Source organism: Myodes glareolus, chromosome X (assembly GCF_982192425.1).
Source record: "Myodes glareolus chromosome X, mMyoGla1.1, whole genome shotgun sequence".
NCBI lineage: Eukaryota > Metazoa > Chordata > Mammalia > Rodentia > Cricetidae > Myodes > Myodes glareolus.
In genome coordinates, this window is record NC_142053.1 from 38,806,049 (window position 1) to 38,828,760 (window position 22,712).

The following is a 22,712-nucleotide window of genomic DNA, read 5'->3' on the forward strand; positions in this document are numbered from 1 at the left end:
AATAGTGCCACACCCTATGAGATTATGGGACCAATTATATCCAAACTACCACAGGGTGTGTTCTCACTTTTATTGGACATTGTCAATTGTTCTTTACTAACTTAGAATGATAGTACAAATTCTATCCAAGTTATCTATGTTCTACACCCTCAAAAACACTTGGTGCTGCATCCAAGGGAATGCAGTAAAGGAACTGCCAACATGACAGTTCCACGAGGGGCGGGGAGGTTCTTATTGTTAGCAAAACAGAGGCAATATCCAGAGGCATCTGGAAGAGTCCAGAGCAAAGAGGAAAGAAAGCAGACTGGACATGGCTGGGGCTAGGGAAGTGGGAGAGCAGGAGACAATGGTAGAGATAGCAGGAGATAGGGAGAGCAGCAAATAGAGTCCCAAGAGAGTGGGGGGTGGACAAACCAGGCAGATTATAGTAAGGTAGCTGGAGGGAGGGGTTCATGTGGGGGGGGGATGGAAAACCTGTTTCACAAGTTCCTGAGGAATGCTGGCTTTTATCTAATCATCAGAAATCCTTCTATTCTCCATCTTGAAATCATTTCTAGACATATAGAGGGCCTGAGACCTAACAGATGCTACCTAACTTTTCAATGTTTTGCCAAAAAAAATGATTGCGAAGAAATATTTCATTATTTCATGTTTTATTTTTCCTGAGTAGTAATAAAGCTGTGCATCCTTTTATGTTTTATCAGTCATAAGGTGTACTTGACAATCATATATTTATTTATTCATATATTTTGCTGTTTTCTACTAGATGGTGTGTGTGTGTGTGTGTGTGTGTGTTTTGTTGTTAGGTATTAACTCCAAAGCCTGGAACGGGGTAAATAAGCATTTTATCACTAAGGTGAGTTTCATCTCCTTGTTTTCCTTGGAATAAGCTCTCATTATATAGCTTCAACAAGTCTTAAACTTGCTGTGTTACCCAGGGTAGCCTCAAACTCCTGAATATCAGGCATGTGTTATCATGTCTCACTCTATTGTCTTAAAGTATATGCCTTGTGAAAAAGTAGTTTAACTAAAGTTATCATTCTCACTGTATTTTCAGAAAATAATTTTGGTGTTGGGGGTTGCAGGGACTTGTGCATACTAAATGTCCGTATTATCGCTGGCCCATAACCCCCACCCCTGCTCTCCTAACTTTCTTCTGAAAGTTGCAAGTTTTGCTTTTCACCATTTGATTTTTAACCTGCCCATCTTAGTTTTCTGTTGCAGTGATAACGCACTGACCAGAACCAACTTGAGGAGGAAAGGGGTTTATTTCATCTTCCAGGTTAGAATTCGTCATCAACAGAAGCCAGAGCAGGAGCTGAAGCAAGGAATCCTAGAGAATAAATAGTGCCTACTGGCTCATTTCCCTTGGCTTGCTTAGCTATCTTTCATATACAGCATAGGCCTATCTGTTCAGTGGACTGAACTCTGCCACATCAGTAATCAGAAGAATGCCTTCACAGGTCAATCTAATACAGGCAATTCCCCAGTTGGGATTCCTTCCTCTTGGGTATGTCTATGCTTGTGTTGAGCTTACAAACCCTTTATCATCCCACCCTTTGTCAATTCTGACACACGAACACACAATTTTAAACCAATCATTTTTTATTTCTTTTCTCTGGAATCTCATGTTAATTGCAATACAACGTTTTCAAGTTCCAGTCTTAGCCGAGCAGTGGTGGTGCATATCTTTAATCCCAGCACTTGGAAGGCAGAGACAGATGGATCTCTGTGAGTTGGAAGTCAACCTGGCCTACAGGGTGATTTCCAGGACAGCCAGGACTTTTAAACAGAGTAAATGGGTCTTGAAAAACAAACAAAAAATAGTTTTAGTCTTTTAAAAATACCAATTATTTTAAAGGCCCATTCTCTTTAAAGATCTAAAGTCTCTTAACTATAGGCTGCTATAAAATCCAAAATAAGTTTCATACCTTCTTATTCCAGAGGGAAGAGCCTGGGCACAGTGAAAATCAGGTGAAGGCCAAGCAAAAATCTAACAGTGTAAAAAGCTTAATGTCAGATGTCTGGACTCATTTGCGATCTTCTGGGCTCTAAGGTGCTTGGTTAACCTCACCTCCCCAGCTCTGACACATAGAGCACACACAGCTTGTCTAGTGGGCTCAGGCTGACTACTAACTATAATACCTCCAGAAACTGATTTTTCCATCCATGGTGTGAGGTAAGGATCTAACTATATAATTTTCCATGTGGAAAAAGAAATCAGTATCCCCGGTGGTATTTAATGAAGAATCTATTCTTTCTTCATTGATATGAAATGGCATATATACTGAGTATCCATCTTCTGTATGTGAATGGGTCTATTTATGGACTGTGTATTCTGTTCCATTGGTCTGTGCTCATACTATATAGTCTTAACTAGCATAGCTTTAAAGTAAGTCTTGATATCCAGTCAAATACAGATTCTGGAGGAAATGAATAACACCACGGAAGTGGTAGTACTTTTGGGCGACTATTAACAGCCTGGAAAAGTTACAGGAGTTCTTGGGGTGGGGGAAGGATTTAGTAACCCAGCTCAGATATCACAAAAGCTTGCTTACGTGGCCATTTGAAAGGAGAGAAAACAAGAAATTGAAAAAGTCATTCCAAAGAAAATATGAATAAGGTTTAGTTGGATCAAAACAATCATGAGCGAGGAAGAAAGCATGTAGCTTTTAAGTTTTCAGGGCTGATGGCTGAGTGGAACGGACTAGGTATGTGTGCTTCGAAAGTCACCTGAGGAGGATGAAATACAGGGGTGGGGATGGGCCAGAGGAAAGCTATGGGTAATTTCCCAATTTAGGGTATGGAAGAAAAACATGGAAAGAGAAAACACCTTAGAAGATGACCAACAGAGAGCTTCATAACCTTAAAGGATTTTTGAGGGGTTTTGTTTTGTTTTTGTTTTTTTGTTTTTGCATCATGCTATGGTTCCTATCGGCCCAGCTCATCCGATATGGCTGTTTGTTTTTTTTTTCTCTGACTGTCTTCAAAGTCCTCAGAACCTTTCTGGTGCGTTGTCTTCCACTGGACCCGCGGCTATGGAGTCCTAAAGTCCTTCGGGTGTCTGGCTGCAGTTCCCCAGGTTGGTCGCAGGGGGCGAAATCTGCGGCGGCCTGGCAGGCGGGCGGGGGCGGGAGGCGCCGCTCTCTCTCGGGTCAGACACTCTCCTCCCAGCTCCCCAGCTCCCCGGCTACCTCCCAGGCTCCCGGGCTCCCGGGCTTCCCAGCGCCTGCTGGCGCCCGAGCCCTTTCTGTCCGCCTAGCCGAGGCGGGTGGGCGGCAGGCCGCAGGAGGCGGTGTCGTGGAATCCGCTGGCAGTCCGCAACCCCGCAGAGCCGGGAGGCCGCCCTGATGGAGCCGCAGCTCCCGATCGGAGCTCAGCCCCTGGCCGTATCCGTCTGAGAGAAGGGGGAAGGGGAAGGGAGGCCACAGGGGCGGGGGGCGCGGGCCGGGGTGCCGCACGTAAGTCCTGGGGCTGAGCGAAGCATGGAAAGGGGGCCGGCTCGGGAGGGGACACTGGGGGAACCAAGGAGGGCGGCCGGTGTGCGCCCGGCCCCGTGTCATCACCCCTCCTTGGCTGAGTTTGGAAAAAAAAAAAAAAAAAAAGAGCGAAAGACCCTTGACCAGTGCCTACATATGGTGGAGGGTTTGGAGATGAAGGGTCCCCTCCGGGAGCCCTGCACCCTGACCCTAGCCCAGAGGAACGGGCGATATGAGTAAGTAACCACCTGACTCCCACGGCGGAGAGCGCCTTATTCCATAAACCTCCCTGAGTCCGAAACCGCAAGAAGCCAGCCCCCTTGGCCAAGCGGGCAACAGGTTCACAGCCAGGTGTGCAGAGTGAGCGCTTCCTAAGCAGAGGCCTCCCATCACCAACTTCTAAGTTGCTAGATAACTCCAGGCCCTGTGGCTCAGTGGAAGGGCGCAATGGACAGGGAAGCAGGAAGCCTGGGTTCTTAGTTCCTGCACCCTGTAACTGACATGTGTTGTGTAACCAAGTTAATAAGGTTTTCTGAGTCTTGGTTTCTTTCCTCTTACATTGAATAAAAGCATAAACTGTCTTAGAACTTTTGGAGGTTTAACTGGGGGAATCATAAGTGCAAAAGTGGTTTACAAAGTAAAAGTGCTATGGAAATGCTCTGCTTTTAATGTTCCAGACTTGTCTTTTCCCCATTCGACTGGCTCTTCCAGTCCCTGGATCCTCTTTTTCCATTTGCTTGAAGGCATATTCATTAATTCACTAATTTGTTGGCATAGGGCAGTAACTGTCTCACTGGACTGGACTGTTGGAAAGAAAAGCTAATGAAATGTACAGAAATAAAGCGATATTTGACATTTTATCAGTGCAAGCCACTTCCTTGGATGATAGGAGCTCAGTAAATACTGTTGACTGATTGAGCAAAAGATTATTTAGATAAGCTATCGCACAGCTGCTAACCTTGCCCCCTTGTCACTAATGCTTCATCTTAAGTTCCCATGGTTACCATTATATGTCACAATGCCCTCTCGCTGTAAATGTGCACGCTACTACCCTTGGTTCACTGGTTTCTGGTAATCCGTTTTCCTCGCCGTTTAACAATTGTTGATTACTTAAATCTGAACATCTCATAACATTGGATTCTGCATGAAAAACCGTTTGTCTCGGGCCCTACTTTTTAATCCTCTGTCTCTAGCTGCACACAGAAGCAAAGTACCACAGGCCTTGCCTTGAGGCTACAGGTGACACTGTAACTGATTTCAACTCCATCTTTGAAGTAGCTCTTTCCTAGATCCTGCTGGGTTGGTTGTGCTGACGTGAGACATTCATGTTATTTTCCCTAGACTTTATAAAAATCCAGGAAGACTAGTTTAATAAGAATGCATTCAATGGACCAGTGAATTGAAGGGTTCGCTTCCACTATCGTGTCGGAAGGTGGAAACAGTATGGAGAAGTATAACCTGCACACACCAGTAGATTCTATGTTTCTTGCTTTCCTCTTCAATTAAAAAAACAAAAAACAAAACAAAACCAAAGTTCTAAGAATCAAGTGGAATAGCTACATCATCGAAATGACCACAACACAGGAATCGAACCCCCTGTTTAGTGGGTTTAGAACTCTAAAATGAGAGCCAGTAGCTGGTCTTAGGATAAGGAACTTGTCCTGTCTAATCTCTTGTACTAGAAAAACTTTTAAACTTGGCAAAGGGAGCACTCTTGATGATTTCCCCACAGAGAAATCAAATCCTTGTGGTGTGAGTCCATATAAATGCTAAGGGTGTAGCAACAACTGCTGCGTGGTGACTCGATGCTGGCTCTAAGTGCTTATCATGCCCCTTTATAGAGAAAGGGAGGCTAGGTTTCTTGTTCAGTTACAGCATTGCATGGCTGAGATCTAAACCTATGCAGTATAATCCAGAATTCTACAGACAAAAGTTTTTTTTTCTAGACAGGGTATCTGTGTAGCCCTGGGCTGTCCTGGAACTCATTCTGTAGACCAGGCTGGTCTTGAACTCAGAGATCTGCTTGTCTGTCTCCCCAAGTGCTGGGATTAAAAGTGTGGCCGTGAAATTTCTTTTGAAAACATTCACTGCAGACACCTGAAACTATAATACCATCTGTACGCCTCACAGGTTTTTTTCTTCTTGATGTCTTCTCTGACCTAGGTGTTCAGAAGTTTTTACTTTCGGACTTTTTGTCTTCGAACTTGAAGCCTAGTTCCACATTTAGCTCTGTCGTTCTGAATATGGAAGAGTTTTGCTTGAGAGACCAAAATGAAAAATAAACATATGGGGTTTTGCAAGGAAAACAATGAAATGTTAAAAATATTTATTTCTTTGGGGAATTTAATTAGGAAATTAACCTCTGCTTATAGTGTTATTAAAGTTGTTCACCTATTCAACCAGTAGTCATTGAGTATCTGCTAGACTGTAGACAGATCTGAATAGGGTCATTGCTCTGAAGGAGCTCCACTCGAGGGAAAATTAATGTAACTGCTGTTTAAGTGTTCTGTTGGAAGGCCAGGCTAGTGGGAGAAGATTGCTGGTTCTGCTTGGAACTGTTTGGAAAAGGCTTCACAGAGGAGGGCGTATTTGAAGTGGGGCTCAGGAAGAAAAGAGATATTCTTGAACAAAACTGAAGAGTGCTTGATGTGAAGGAAGCAGTTGATGTTTAGAACAGCGGTTTACTAATTAGGTTATACTTGGATTCTGTGCCACTAAGAAGAAGTGATTTTTTTAAAAATGAGCCCAACGTGGTGGCATGCATCTACAGTCCCTGCACTTTTGAGACTGGGCAGAAGGATCATGGGTTTGAGATCAGCCTGAGCTATATACTGGGTTATAGGCTAGCCTGAACTGCAGTTCAAACTACAGTGAAACCCTGTCTCAACAATGTAAGGAGTAAGAATACGTGAATTTAGAAGTCTTGCACTTCATACTTGGAAGCCTAATTCATTCATGCTTGCAAAAAAAAATTACCAGCCTGAAGTTAGCAACCAGAGAACATACTCAAAGGGTGTGAAGGCAACCCACTTATGGTTTGGGCTACCTCTTTGCTGTTATTTTACTGGTCCAGGAATAATTCTTCTTATTCCTCCAGCAACCTACATGCATGTGCGAAAGAGATAGAACACTTCTTTGGTCAAAGACATGAACCCGAACATGAAAACCTAAAGAACAGGTTGTCTGGTTCATTGATTCAGTGCACCTGAGTGTGTGTGGCATGCCAGTCTCTGAACTAAGCACTAGAAATACTATGACCAAAAAGATAGCCATGGTCCCTGCCATCAGTGAGTTCTCTTAAAGTTATAGGTTCTCCAGGCTGATGTTTATACAATGAAGGTGTGTAACTTGCAGTGCATGCTCTTAAGACTGTTTTTAAGACATAAACATATACATTCTTTATGCATGTAAGCCAGTTTGGATGTTCAGATATTGATCACCACTCTTAGCCCTTGAGCAGCATTTACTAATTGTGATGCTCAGATCGAATGGACTAAATGCAGCAGGTCCACTAAACACATATTATTTTTGTGTAGCAAGACAGCAAGGTGTTTTGTTGCTAAATATTTGTCATTTTCAGTAACTATTCGTTAATGCATTCTTCTGTGTTCTAGGTTAATAATCCAGTTGCATGGGAAGGAACAGCATGTTCAAGATATCATTCCTATAAATAGCCACTTCAAATGTGTTCAAGGTACTTGCTTTAATGACTTAGCTAATTTTATAAGGCTTCGCCTTGGTCATTAATGCAGTGTATAATGTCATACATATTCAAATTTGTCACTGCATGTAAAATGAAATATATTGCTCTTCACAGAAAAATTAACACTTCTAACCGGCCATTGAAAAGATAAGTGTTATGTTTAAAATGCTGAAGAATTATATTTTAAACTACATATGTATATAACACCTGCCTCACTGAGTAGGGTTGGAGATACGCATAACTAATCTTTTATGCTGACTGACATATATGTGGATTTAAATGACGACCTTGGGCTTAGCCAACATTCTGTCCATTGTAAAGGATTCACATATTCTGCACTTTGGATTTCAGTCACCTTGGCAACATGAAGTATCTGACTGTCATGCCTCATACTCAGTTCTGTTGGTTCTCAAGCCTTAATGTTGGTGAAATCATAACTCTGGGGAGGGAGCACTTGGCTTTCTACCCTCACATTTGAGGACTGAACATAGAAAAATCTTGTTTCGTTTGCTGCAATGAAACTCAAAGGCTGGGAGAGCTGTGTAGGAGGTATTGCTTCTGTAACTTCCCATTGTTCTAGAAAGGAAACTGGTTACTAGAGACCAAATGTATTGTGTCTCCCAAAGGTCCAGTGCTTTTCAGGGAGAAGCATTCTGTACCCAGTGGAGGATCTTGAGAGCTTGAGTCCCACCTTGCACAGGTTCTTTCTACATTAAATTTTGATCTTTTCACAACAGTAACATGCATTCTGTAAAAGGGTTGGAAACAGCAGCAATGCATGAAGAAAATAAGTCACCTAAAGCGTCCTTTAGATACACCTAATAGCTATTTTTTTGTGTGCACACAATACATCGTTTAAGCGGGATTCATCCTATACAACATTTTTCTCTCATTCACTTGCTACTATATTATGAGTGCTGTCCCATGCTGTCAATGGCTATATGCCGTTCCATTTTATGAATAGCTCATAATCTAATTATTCTCTGGTTGACATTTGGACTACTGTTCACTGGTATAAGTAGGAATGGGGCGAACATCTCTGCACATAAATCTTCCTACATATTTATTATTTGTTCAGGATTTATCCCTGTAAGTGAATATAGTCAGTGTGTATGACTTTTAAAACAGTGCGCTGAAAAGAAAACACAGTGTGTATTAAGAACTCAGAAATACTCAGCTGACCATAGTGGCTCACACCTATATCCCAGAAGGAGGCTGAAACAGGAGGGTTGCAAATTAGAGGCCAAGAAAGAGTTCCAGGCTAGACTTGGCCATGTAGGGAGACCCTGCCTGCAACAACAACAGCAAAAAGCAAAAGGAACAAGGAGAGGAGAAGATAGGGGACAGAAGGAAGAGAAAGAGGAGGGAGTAAATTGAAATATGTACAGGAGTATCGTCTACAGTGTGTCAAAAAGCAAACCAGCTGTTGAACCTGCCCTGCGCTGGAGACATTGTAAACAAGGCTCCTACTGCTATAATAAGGTTGCTATACTCACAAAAGAGCCAAAGGTTTTGGTGTCTGAGCATGATTTGGACCTTTCCTACTACCCCAAGGGTCTCGTTTCCCTTATTTTTAATAAGAAGTAGATGGCCAGTTGCTATATTGCAGTGGAAGACGTATGCCATTTTTCCCCCATGACAAATTGAAATGTTATGCCCTTGAGTTTTCACTTCCTTTCCATTTCCTGACTTGCATATCTATTTGGGAAACTAGTCACTCAGAGTTTTGTGGAACTAAAGGGCATTACAGAGCAACTGTGAATATAGATTACGTCTTCATTTCCTATTTACGTCAATCTGCAACGGAGAGCAGGGGGACTACACTCTGCTGCTAGAAAACGTAGTGCCTTACTAATCGCTGCTCTTGTACCTGAATAGTAGAACCTGGTGTTGAATCGAGTGCAATGAGGGAGCTAGAAAAGTGTGTGGCTTCGCATCTGATCAACAGAGGTCATGGTTGATTCCAGCTCAGAACCAAGTGTCAGCTGTGAGACAGTAGCCTGTGCTCAAATCTAGGGAAGTCAGAAGAAGGTAGGTTGAGTTCAGATACTCGAGGCAAAAAAGGAAGTCCAGGAAAACCAATGAGAGAAAAGAGAACTCTAAACTTGCAAACGGCTTTTGCTATCCTCTCCCCCCTTCCCCCCCCCCGCCCATTGACACATAACATTTGTGCATATTAGGGAGTACAGTGTAACAATCTGAAACACGCAGTTGTCAAATTGAAACAATAGCATTTCTTTGTATTAGGGACCGTCAAAATCATCTAGTTTTTCTAAGATCTGTAGTAACGTGTGATCTACTGTAATTACCCTGCTATGCTGTAGAATACTAGACCTTAGTCCTCCTATCTAACCGTACTTTGCTATCCCGTATTTACTCTCTCTGGATCCCTTTACCCACTACTTGACCCTAGTCTCTAGTCCTACTCTGTGCTTCTATGAGATCAATTTTTAGCTTCCACATGTAAGTGAAAACATGCAGTATTTATCCTTCTGTGATGGTTTATTTCACTTAACATAATGTCCTCCGGTTCCATCCAATGGCCAAAAGGACTGGATTTCATTCTCTCTGTCCTTAAACAGTATTCCACTGTGTGTTATACACTGGATCTTCTTTATTCATCTGTCTGGGTCCTCACGTCAGTAGATGGCTCTTGTGAATCATGCTCCAATTAAGATGGCATTGTGTCTGAAACTTCTTATTGGATATGATACCTTTTAGACCCACAGATATTCACTAAAGCCTAAGAGAAAAGAACTTTAAGTATACTCTACTCTTCGACAGGGCAAAAGCAGAGATGAGATCACTGACAAATTTTCAGAGACTATGTCTGAGTTGAGAGAATAATTCTGTGAGAAGAATTCTCTGAGGCTTTTAGTCACTTTTCCCTGGCTTCCTATAAGATCGAAAGAACACAGAGAGCTAAACTGGCCTTCACTTGCACGAACATGTTGTCATGTTCCCTTCTATTAAGTCACCATACCTTGCTTTTCTTTGAGGAGTTCCAGTTGGGTCCTTGATCAGTTCTTTTTTTCTTTAAGTTGAATTGTACATAGTCTTTATAACCTGGGGCTATAAAAATTCTTTTTAAAAATATTCCAAACGAAAACAAAGGTTTCTTTAATGTATTCTGAGACTCAGGAGGGGTGACTGAGTGATTGTTTAGTTATGAAATAGTGCTTTCGTGGTAATGAGTAGGATTCTCCTCTCTGATTCCATTGTGTTTTTCTCCTCCCTGTAGAAGCAGAAGAAACTCTTTTGATTGATATTGCTTCAAACAGTGAGTATCTTTCTGAATGGAGTTGATTTTCATTCTACAAATATTGACTTTATTACTCTATATTTAAGAAACTTTTGGGGGGGGTGCATGGTAGTAGTGCACACCTTTAATCCCAGCACTCAGGGGGCAGAGGCAGACAGAACTCTGTGAGTTTGAGGCCAGCCTGTTCTACAGAGTGAGTTCTAGGACAGGCTCCAAAGCTACAGGGAGAAACCCTGTCTTGAAAATCGAAAACAAACAAACACACACACACACACACACACACACACACACACAGAGAGAGAGAGAGAGAGAGAGAGAGAGAGAGAGAGAGAGAGAGAGAGAATTTTCAGGGGTACATCTTGCTTGTATTTAGCCATCTCATCCTGTCACCATTTTCTTAATGCTGCCCTACAAATTATCTTCATCTCTCAAAAACGTTCCATCTGAGTTTGAGAAAACACAGAAAGCTGCTAAGAATCTTTAAAAATCTGAAATGCAATCAGCTCTTCTGCTGAGGAGCTTTAAGCCACCTGAAGATGCAATTATTGTCACTACCATTCGCATCACTGCTGTGGGACTGATTAATTATAAAGAAGAGCTAGGGAAATGCTTAAAACACTTAAGGTTTCCAGATCATGTTTTTGTGTGTGTGTGTGTGTGTGTGTTTGTGTATATATGCAGATAAGCATGCATGTGTGTGTACATGCAGTGTGTGTGTACATGTGCACATCTGTGCATTTGTGTTGAGGCCTTGGGTCAGTGACAATAAGTAGCATTTTTAGGTGTTGTCCACCTTTGTTTTTGAGACAGGGATTCACCAGCTTGGCGTTCCCCAATTAAGCTAGGCTGGTTGGCCAGTAAGCACTAGGAGTCTACCTGTTTCTGCTTCCTCAGCACATATTACAAGTATGCTCCACTTTCCAACTTTCTTACATAGGTTCTGAAGATCAAATTCAGTTCCTCATGCTTAAATGCCAAACACCTTACTGATAAAGCTATCTACCCAGCCATATTAGTTTTTATGTGTGTGTATTTAAAATAAAAATATAATTGCATTCTTTTCGTTCTTCCCTATCATCCCCCCAACCCCTCTAAAGTTCCCTCCTTACAGTTTCTTCCAAGTCCCCCCACTTTCAAATTGATAACTTCTTTATTGTTATTATTATTATTATTTGTTGCATATGTGTGTGCATTCATGTATGCATAAATATATAAATACAATCTGCTAAATAGGTTTCTGTTCTTTGTGTGTATATGGCTTCAGAGTATTGAATAACAAATTAGGGGCTCATCCCTGGGTGAGGCTGATTCTCCCTTTCGGAGAGTCATTAGTTGCCTTTTCTTTTGTTGTTATTGTTGTTAGCATACAAAGTAATAAATGTTATCATGGCATTTCGAACATACTCTGGCTTTATTGATTTTCCTCCCACAGCCTCTTTCCTCCTGAACCCTTTCTTTACCTCACTGGTCCTCCTTCTGCCTGCATGTCACATATATTCTTTGACCTTGTTTTCTTCTCCCCAACATCCCCTTAAGATAAGACCTTTTCCTCTCTCATGATCCCCTTTCCAGTCTTCTAGCCCGTACCCCCCCACACACATAGATGCACTTGGATGCATATTAAAATTTAGGCTCTGTGTGTGAGGGAAAACATGCAGTATTTGTCTTTCTGAGTCTGAGACACGTTGTTAATATCATCATTGTAATTTGTTACACCTATTTTCCTGCAATAGTCACGACTCTATTTTTCTTTGTGGCTGAATCTTTTGACTGCTATTATACTGTAGACTTTTCTCCCACCTTCTCTTGATGTTTTTGTGTAAGCTCACGATGTTTTCACCTGTTCCTTATGTTATGTTGAAAGGCGCAGAGTCCATGAAATTACTTGTTCAAGCATTCTCTTTTCTTTTTTGAAATAATTTGTGTCCTACTTGAGCCCTGTTCCCTCAAGGCCTCCATTCATCCGAGGGAACATGGTCTTCTTTTCGCTGTTTCTGTGCTTTCATTTTTATCAGTTTGTTGCAAATCACTGACTTTCTATGCAAGATGTTCTTTGTTTATCATCTAATTGTACTGTGCTCTGGAGAGGAGAAAATGGGCACTTGATTGCTACTGTGACTACCGTGTGGTTGCTATGGAAAGTGTGTCTGACCACACAAATCTAAATCAAATAGCTTGCCTTATCTCTTGCTTGAGTCCTTGGATAAGTAGAACTTGCCATTTAGCTTGAGGCTACAGGTTGCACATTAATTTTGCTTGGAGATGGTCTCTGCCCTTGGCATTATTAATTTGTACTGGATGGTTTTCTGGTTTGAGTTTATTATTCTTTTCTTTAATCGTCAAATATAGAAGTCTTAAAGGCTGGTCCTAACATGCTATGTAAAACTAGCTGCTAGTTTCTGTTGCAGGTATCCAAGAGAGAAAGTAACTCAGAATCTGTGTTTTATTGTGACTAGACAAAAGGAAACAAAAACAGCACCAGGTTGGAGATGTAGCTCAGTTGATAGAGTGTTTGCTTAGCATCCAAAAACACCCTGGTTCTGTCCCAACACGACATAAACTGGGCATAGTGGCGTACATCTGTAACCTCAGTGGTTGAAGTGCAGGAAGGAGGATGAGGAATTCAAGTCTATCCTTGGTTACATAGTGATTCCAAGCTAGCCTGGGCTACATGGAACCCTCCCTGTTTCCAAACCAGAGGTGTTGTTGGTGGTGGTGGTGGTGTTGTTAATGAATATAGGGTCAGGGAGAAGTCTCAGTGAGTAAAAGCACCTGCTGTACAAGACTGACGATCTGAGTTCAACCCCTAGAAAATAGCACCCTTTGTTAATGGGCAAGACTGATTTTGGTATAAATATGTATTGTTTAGATACCAATAATAAACATCTTGAAAATAGTTTTTCTGGTTATAAAGTTAATGCAATTAATTATAATTTGTGATCATCAAAAGTTTCAAAGTATCAAATTAAACTTTTGGGTAGAATGGAAGAGGTGGCTCAGCAATTAAGAGCTAGTATCTCTCTTGCAGAGGACCCACTTGCAAGTTCAGTTTCCAGCACCCACTTAAGGTAACTCCAACTCCAGGGGATCCAATGCCCTCTTCTAGAGTCCACAGACACCTGCACTTACATCTGCACAAACATACACACATAATTAAAACTAAAATCTTTGAGCATTGCTATATAATCATGAAGTTATACTGTAGCTAACATTTATATATATGTATATATATATATATATATATATATATATATATATATGTATGTATGTATCCTACTGCTTTAGATTATATTTCCACATAATTAGAATCCTTCTACACAGTTTTTGTGGGAGAGTTTTAATGATGAACTTTGACCCCAGAGGTCTGGTGCATGGTAAACATATACTCTATGACTGAGCTATACCTCTACTCCTTTATTGACAGTTTTTATTGTGGATTTTTACTTAACACTTTACCATGACATTTTCCCTATGATATTTAAAATCATTTTAAACATACTTTTGTTGTTGTTATTGTTCTTTGTTTGAGAAAGAATTCTATCTATTTCTAGGCTAGCCTCAAATTCCTTATGTAGTCAAGGATAACATTGATCCTTGTCTCCTTAGTGCAGGAATTAAAGCCTATTCCACCTTGCCAGGTCGTTTAAACACAATTTCTAATAACCAGTATCTCACCATAGCTATTTTGTCATACTTTTATCAAATTAGTTCATAAAATTAAATCATTTTGCAGGAACACAATTCATCTCTTTATAACAAATCTTGTTGTTTCTTTATGTACATCAGAATTTTAGGTTAAGAATTTCATGATGATTTGTTGCTGATATTGTGTGTGTGGGGGGGTCAGTTATCTTCTGATTGCTTATTACTAGCATATGAACAGCTAATGAATCATGGATATTTTATCCAGCCACTTCACCTAATTTATTTTTAGTATTTTTCTATTTTTTTTCCATTTTGGTAGATGGATAACCTTAATTATCTTCAAATAGCTAGTCTGCCCTATTTCTCATAGCTAAAGCCATTGCCATGTTTCATGTCTTACTGTACCGATGAGAATTTGGGGATCAATGTTAGCTAATGGTGTTAATCCTTGTGTGGGTCTGGGTTCCAGTGAGGATACCTCAAGTGGCATTTCCCAGTTCAAGACATTCTAGCTGATTACTTGCTGGTTCTTAAAAAAACAAAGTAAGAAACTGCATTTAAACCAGACATGGCATGTGCCAGTAGTCAGAATACTTGGAAGGCTTAAGTAAAATGATCATGAATTCAAGGCTAGGGCTATATATAGCAAGTTCAGGACCAGCCTGAGTCACATAGCAAAACTCTGTCACTTACAAAAAAAACCTAACAGTAAAATAAATGTATTTAAGTTTTTTGCTGTTCTTTAACATTGTGAATATATACTGAATTTTATTAAATTTTGTCCCTCTTATTCATGGAGATGATATGATTTCCCCTTTTCTTTCTTGTACCTTTATGACCTTTAGATGAACTCTATTATGCTAATTTTTAATTATTACTCTACCTAGTTTACTCATTATTCTATAAATATTTGTTCAGTGCCTTCTGTTTGTCAGACCTGCTTGTAAATCCCACAAAATCATCAGAGCACAGCAGAGATAATAGTCTTGCTATTGCTTTGGTTTTACCTTCTGTGATTTTTTTTGTTGCTTGAGCCACAGAGATGCCTATAATTCATGAATGTATTCAATAAATATCTGAGTACATTTTGGGTGCTGTGCACTGTGCAAGGTTCTAACACTACAAGAGAAAACAACACTCTTGGTAGTTCATGTATTTTAATATAGAAAAGTGACTTTCAGCAGGTTTAGACGCTTACATGCTTGTGGATTTGGTAAATAAAACAAAACTTGCAAAGAATTTACAAGAAGGGTTATTCATTGGGCATTGTAGTTAGGCAAGGAATTTACAAAGAAGAGACATTTAAATTGGGAACAGAGGGCCTAAGAGACAGGCAACAAGTGGAGTGGGGGAAAATGTATTCCAGATCAAGGGCACATGAGACTCCAAATTTAAAAGTACCCTGATGCTTTCTGGGAAATAAAAGGCTAGGATGCCTGGAATAGGGCTTGAGCACTGAGGCAAGAGGCCAGATCCAGTGGAATCTTGTAATCCACACTGTTGAATCTGTTTTTTTAGATCTTAAAATGAGAAGTTAATGATTTTATGCTGATATAGCATCATTTGCCTGGAAGCAGAAAGACCACTTAGGAGACTGCTTTGGTTGTGTATGCTAGAGAGTATGGTGGTGATAGAGATGGAGAGACATGAGCAGATTTGATAGATGAATTTAGAGGTAGAATCAAGAAGAATTGGCTTGGGTGTGGGAAGTGGGAGGAAGAAAAGTGTCGAGGATCAATACAGGGTTTCTAACCTGAACTGAGATGATGATGCCCATTTGCACAACTACATTGAAGTTGGAATGAGTTTTCCTTTGAGAGGACTGTCAAAAATTTCCTCTTTAAAATATATCTTATTATTTGTTTGAGAATTTTATACAATACATTTTGATTATTTTTACCTACTCCTGGGCATGGAATCGTCCACTGACCTACCAGTAACCACATCCTTAAGGAAAACTGACTCTCCCTCCCCTTGAAGCCATCAGCTGTCCGTAGCTCTTCAGTTAGGAGTAAGGGTTCATTAACCCCTTTACACTTGGTGCTAGAATGTTGATTGACTGATTTTGTGCAGGTGCTGTGCACATAACCACCGCTGCTCTCAGCTCGAGTGCGGTGTGGGCCTGTCATGTCAAGAAGACAGTTTTGTTTCAATCTTCCCCTAAGCCTTGGGAAAGGAGTGTGATATAGAAGTCCATTTGTGGCTGAACCTGCCACTGACGCTTACTTTTTGTATTTTGTCAAGCTGTGAGTTTCTTCCTTAACCACTACCCACCGCACAAACTTTTGGATAAAGACTGAGGGCTTTGAGGGCAGGTTGATACTGTGTCCGTTTAGCAGAGTAATAGCAGTAGGCTTATCCTTGGGGCTTTTGAGTGACCCAACCATGGGTTTGTGGCTGGATTTACAGTACCAGTGAATGCAGTTTTAACCATATTTAATTGAGATTTCTTTGGGACACGAGTGAGTGGGTGACTAATTGACAGTCAGACTGATGCCACTTAGAAGCAAAATCAAAACCACTAGCACGTGAATGATAATATAAATAATGTGATTATGTCGAGAGCTGTGCTGTTTCACACAGTGCTGTCTGATGCATATGCCTTGCATGAATTAGAAGTAAAATTTAAAATTCAATCATCCATTTCAGTAATCCATTTTCAAGAGCTCACTAGCCAGATGTGTCCATACTGGATGGTCCAACTATAGAGCATGCACAAGATCCCAGAATATTTGGGACAGTGCTATATAGAATGAGAAAATAATTTGTGTTAGTTCAAAGAATTCTGTCTGTTTCTTTAAAGTCACATATAGGAGGAGCCACTTCAAAAAGTAGTAACAACTAATATCCATAGTAGACAAACTGGATGAGTACTTTTGTAAATTTGGAATGGGGAGCGTCTACCTGAAGACTAGCAGGAAGCGTGATTCCTGAGAGGACTGGGGGATGTGTGAGGAGGGACTGGGATCATGTAGAAGGGATCTTCTTTGAATGGGGTCGTAAAAGAGATGAGTACAAACAGGTAGGCTTCCATTCTCTGAAGTATAGGTTAAGCAACCTGCTGAGTGGAAGCACATGAGAAGGAGCTGGTCCGCAATCTGAGAATACATGAAAAGATGTGAAAGTTATTCCAGATAATACTAGGAAACTAGTTAACTGTAGGAAACAATTGCTTTCTAGGCTAAAGGGTCCATTTGAGGTTGGTGATCGAAATTTTATTATGCTAGCAAATCTCAATGTATATGTGTCTTAGTTCAGGTTTCTATTGTTTCAATGAAACACCATAACCAAAATGCAAGTTTGGGGGGAAAATGGTTTACTTGGCTTATGTTTTCATGTTACTGTTCATCGTTGAAGGAAGTCAGGACAAGAACTCAGACAAGGCAGAACTTGGAGTCAGGAACTGATGCAGAGGCCATGGAGGGGTGCTGCTTGTTCCTCATGACTTGCTCCCCCTTCAATTGCTAATTAAGAAAATGCTCTGTGTGCTTGCCTCCAGTCCGATCTTATGGAGGCATTTTCTCAATCAGTGTTTTCTTCTCCCAGACGACTGTAGTTCGTTTCGAGTTGACAGGTCTAGCCAGCACAATACGGACGTGTGCGTGTGTGCACATTTCCTCTGGCTGCGCTGCTGGAAGTACTGAGAAAGCAATTAGTTGGACTTTTGTGGGTTGGAATTTAGCCAAATAGGTGCTGTGGGAGACCAGAGGTAAGGCAATTGTGGATTTTTGCAACAGACCATGGTGATGACATCTGTTTGAGAAAAGGGGAAGTAGAAGCAAGAAGGGTTCTATGGATAGAAAGTGAAGGGATTAATGGGCTGAGGTTCTGTGAGGCCCAAAACAATTCCAGTACAGATAATAAGCAAGTAAATTGGGAGGAGGTCACAGCGAGATGTTTGATTTGGTGTGTGTTAGGGGATGGTGTTTCCATGATGGAAAATCTAGAATATTATTGAGAGAGTCACTGTAGGGAGTGAGAAAATGGTGGCTGAGATGGAATGGGAAGGTCATTGGGTGAAGGAGTTGAAGGTGTTAACTGGATTTTCTGCACTAGTTTTCAAACAAGGTGGAGGTGAAGTCTTATGTATCAGGCATCGGATCTTGAATTCTGAGTCTTAATAGAGAGTGGCGCTCTCGCAGAGGAAGAAAGAGAAAGCAGTACAGCCCACTGGATGAGCCTCAGGAGAGAGCGGTCTCCTGAAAGAGATGGAGAGGGAGGAGTCTACAGGTGGTATTGGATTGCATCATGTTTAAGCCAGGCATGACAGTACCTGTCTATAGTCTTAGCTACATGAAAAACTGAGGGAGAATCACTTGAGAGCAGGGGATCAAAGCCAGTCTGTGGAGGGGTAACCCACTTGAAAACCAGGCAATTTGCATTTGCATCTGATTTTTAATGGAGTTGGATGCTGAAATCCCTTGCAAGTATTTTGCTTAAAACTACCAGTAGAGTCAAATGTAGTGACAGGTACCTAGAATTCCAGCACTTGGGAGCCAAGGCAGGATTGCAGGTTTGAAACTGGCCAGGGCTACACAGTGAGACATTACTTCTGGGCTTCCTCCCTTGATACTCTCTTTCTGTTGTCCTGGAATGGGGCCCACCTGTCAGTGTGCTCTAAAAAGCGCCTCTCCCGCTGGGGAGATGGCTCAGTTGGCAAACTGCTTTCTGTGCAAGCATGAAGACATGAGTTGGATCCCCAGAACCCATAATTTAAAAAATTTAAACAAACAGGTAGATGGCGGGCACGTATATAATCCCTCCCTGTGGAGACAGAGACAGTTAGATCCCTGAGGCCCCCTGGTCAACAGCCGATACTACCCTACAAGTCCCAAGTCAATGAAAGACTCTGTATTTTTCAAAAGATAAAGTGAATGGCTCCTGAGGCCTAATAACAGTTTAACCTCTGTCTTCCACCTGTATGTGCACACACGTGTAGGTACACACACGTGCACACAAATAAATAAACCTCTGAAATGTAATGCAACCATGATTGAGAACTACCAAGAGATACAAAGACTGTTCCGAGGAGGTGAATGCAGGAATGTTTGCTGGCCACAGAAGGCTGAGAGTTGGGGCAGGGTGGAAGAAAGGAGAAGAGAAGGTTGGGTCATGAAACAATTTGTTATATTTCCTAAGCATTTTGGTAAGAGAGAATTCGGTGATAAGGACACGGTGGAAGAAAGGAGAAGAGAAGGTTGGGTCATGAAATAATTTGTTATATTTCCTAAGCATTTTGGTAAAAGAGCATTCGGTGATAATTTTCAAACAGTTTCTGGAATCTTCTGGCCATTAAATAAATCTATTTTACATTTGCTAAATTCTATTTTTCAAGAATTGTAGGAAAGGGATTAAATGTTCTTGTACTAAATTTATATCAGATAGAGATTGCTCTGTTTTACCTATTCTGACATGAGAAATGGAGGACTCGGGTCCTGAAGCTTTTCCCAGTAGCTTTAAGGCTGTTCCTAAATGGCACTTGGCTACCTGCCTTTGTTCTCCTCTGCACAGTGGATTGCCCCAGTAAGTATCTTATCTGTGGCCCTCTTAGTTGTCTTTCATTCCTCCCTTTTCATCCTTTTTATTCTTCTGACCAGTAATTTTGTTTTAAAAATTCACTGAGTCCTATGAAGATGGAAACAAAAGAGATTTTAAAAGAAGACAAAAACAGAACCAAAGGTGAGAACTAGATTACCAACATAAGAAACTAGGATATAAATTCCATTTCTCCTTTCTTTATTATTTATAAGTGTAGAAAAGTCCTCTTCCACAGCTGTTTGTTAAATGCCTTCTAGCTCTGAAATCTGCCATCATTGTCACCAGGAGAGTGACCAGCTAACTCGGGACTTTGTCCATCCTAATAATCTGAAAAGTCTTGAAGCTCGTATGGGAAGCCGTTAAGTTTCAGACGACTCTGAAACTGTTGGGGAGCATTGGATGATGTGGATATGTGTCCTGCCTCCTGACTAAGGAATGTGTAGCTTTAGGAACACAGGGAAGCAGGATGTATAATCCATTAGAATAAGAATATAAACAAATACATAGGCTCCCTGGATCATAAAATCTGAAAAGTTGAGACAGACGGTAATTTTAGGGCACCAGAAAACAGGTGAGAGTATGCTGTACCCTTAAAAAGTCTAAGCCTGAGTCTGGAGAGATAGCTCAGCTGCCCATCCTGAGGACCTGGGTTCAATTCTCAGAATCCTCATGGTAACTCACAACTGTCTGTAACTCCAGTTCTAGAGGGACACACTGCCTCTTGTGACCTGCAAGGAGCAGATATATAACACAGACATACATGTAAGCAGAAATACTCATACATATAAAATAAAAAAATAGTTTTTAATAATTAAAGAACTCTGAGCCCTTTGTAAATTTACTTTTCTTTTCTTTTTTTTTCTTTTTTTGGTTTTTTGAGACAGGGTTTCTCTGTAGCTTTGGATCCTGTCCTGGAACTAGCTCTTGTAAACCAGGCTGGCCTTGAACTCACAGAGTTCGCCTGCCTCTGCCTTCCAAGTGTTGGGATTAAAGGCATGTGCCACCACAGCTGGCTGTAAATTTACTTTTAAGTATTACTATTTGTAATGTTTAGATATGTTTTGCATGCATGTATGTATTGTACCATGTGCATATTTGGTGCCTGCAGAGACTAGAAAAGGGCATTGGATCCCCTAGAACTGAAGTTACAGAAGGTTGTGGTTTAACATGTGGGTGTTGGGAATTGAACCCAAGTCATCAGCAAGAGCGTCAAGTGCCCTCAACTGCTGAGCCGTCTGTCCAGCCTCAGTAAATTTGCTTCAAATTCTACTCTTTCTCAATTGGTTCTTCTTAACCAACCCACTCTTAGAATAGATCTTTATGTTGCATTTGCAAGATTATTCAAAATCCTCATTTTTATTTGAGGTATTTTGCACTTGTGTTAGAGGTATAGGTACATCTTTCCAGAACACTTTAAATCAGTCCTGCTATTTTTAAGTTAGCTTGTAAATTTAATTTACTCTGAACCTAATCATGTTACTTCCTATATTACCTTCATGCTTTAGAATACTATGTGAGCTGAACTTGAAGTGATGGGGATTTCCAATGTGGAGAGAGGAAGAGGATGATTGATGAATTTATCTTTTGCTAGAACTTAGAAATCTCTGCACTGACATCTGAGAGATCAGGACATAGGAAGCTATGAGTTAGCTTATTATAATAGTTAGTGCCTATTGCTAGATCAGTCTGCTTATTGACACAGTCCATCAGCACTGTGAGTACTTCCCATAGCGTTTTCTCTCTGTTTCAGCCCCTCAACCACTGCAATACCGAGCCCTTGCTCTTGGATGTGCGCTCCTTACTCTGAGGGTCTAGTATATTTCTAATCTGGACCTCCTACTGACCAAAAAATTTCAGAATACTGTCTCAGTAAAGCAGTGTGTCCCATATCTAGGTATCTGTGGATTTAATTCTTTTTAAAGGTGGTTGCAAAATTCGGGTGCAAGGAGACTGGACCAGAGAGCGCCACTTTGAAATTCCTGATGAAGAGCTCTGCTTAAAGTTCCTCTCAGAAGTCTTTGCGGCACAGGAAGGTAAGTCAAGACTCAGCAAGTTTCTTCCCACTATTTCAATGGGAGTGAAATACTGACGTGCTGATTCAGAGTAACGTAGCCGTCAACAAAGCCCCCTGCCCCTTAAGCCCTGATATCTGATTTTTTTTTTTCCTTCAGGAATGAACTCAGGATAGATTAAGGAACAAGTCTACCCAGCTCTAAAAAGAAAGTCAGTGGCAAGGCATGCAGTTCCCTGCAGCCTGTAATCCCCCTCCTTTTGCCCCCAGATGACTCAGAGCTGTCGGTATTTCCTTAGTCTCTTCCATTCCATTCCAGAATTGTGCTGACCATGTACTCGGGGAGTTTGAATAAATGAATAGCTTTGCGTTTGTAGTTTAGTGATGGTCTTTCCAGTTTCTGACCTAAATCTTGTCTTTCCAGCTCAGTCACAGCTTCTTGTTCCAGAACAGAAAGAATCATCTAGCTGGTATCAGAAATTAGACACTAAGGATAAACCTACTTATTCAGGTATTGGAAAGACTCTTTTATCTCTGGTTGCTATGATCATTTTAGAGTCGATAGATTGTATTAGTTCAGATTAATTGGTTGTGTAGAGTGATTTTATTGACCCCATGACCATGGACCAATGTTTCACTCTATGGTATAGTAGCTCTTTACAGGCCAACTGGGAGGCCAACTGGGAAAAAAAAGTTAAAAAGTACAAACTCCACAGCCAAACCAAACAGCCTAGGTTTGAATATCAAGTCAGTAAAATACTGACATGAAGCTTACTAATTATGCCATCATGTTTGAGTGACTCAAAAAATCATGAACTTCTGTTTCCTTCTCTACAATGTGGGAAGATTTTTCATTAAAAGTACTTTATGAGGTTATTATAATGTAAGAAAGACAAATGATATATAATCCCTTCTGTAAATGTCAGCTTATATTATTCAAAATCCAGATCAGTATAAATTTTCTATCATTACAGTTAGCATGTCAGTGCTTCTTGGATGAATATGAGTCTTACCATAATATAAGTGATTACTACCGCTGTGGGGCCCTTCTGTTTAGCAACATTGCTGATGTTG

The 22,712-nt window shown here is 40.9% G+C and overlaps 1 protein-coding gene across 3 annotated transcripts in view; it reads left to right on the forward strand.

The window, feature by feature from the left end:
- The first annotated feature begins 3,162 nt into the window (after window positions 1–3,162).
- Window positions 3,163–22,712, forward strand: part of Ocrl (OCRL inositol polyphosphate-5-phosphatase) — a 54,817-nt gene continuing 35,267 nt past the window's right edge. Inside the window, exons 1-6 of one of the 3 annotated variants that reach the window (XM_048439273.3) lie at window positions 3,163–3,389; window positions 3,636–3,715; window positions 7,094–7,173; window positions 10,424–10,462; window positions 21,550–21,660; window positions 22,063–22,149. In XM_048439273.3, coding sequence (XP_048295230.2) covers window positions 3,351–3,389; window positions 3,636–3,715; window positions 7,094–7,173; window positions 10,424–10,462; window positions 21,550–21,660; window positions 22,063–22,149 — 436 coding nt within the window. In that variant the 5' untranslated portion in view covers window positions 3,163–3,350. Of the gene's footprint in view, window positions 3,390–3,635; window positions 3,716–7,093; window positions 7,174–10,423; window positions 10,463–21,549; window positions 21,661–22,062; window positions 22,150–22,712 lie in introns of those variants that run through there. The other 2 variants (XM_048439274.3, XM_085684678.2) reach the window with 2 other exon arrangements.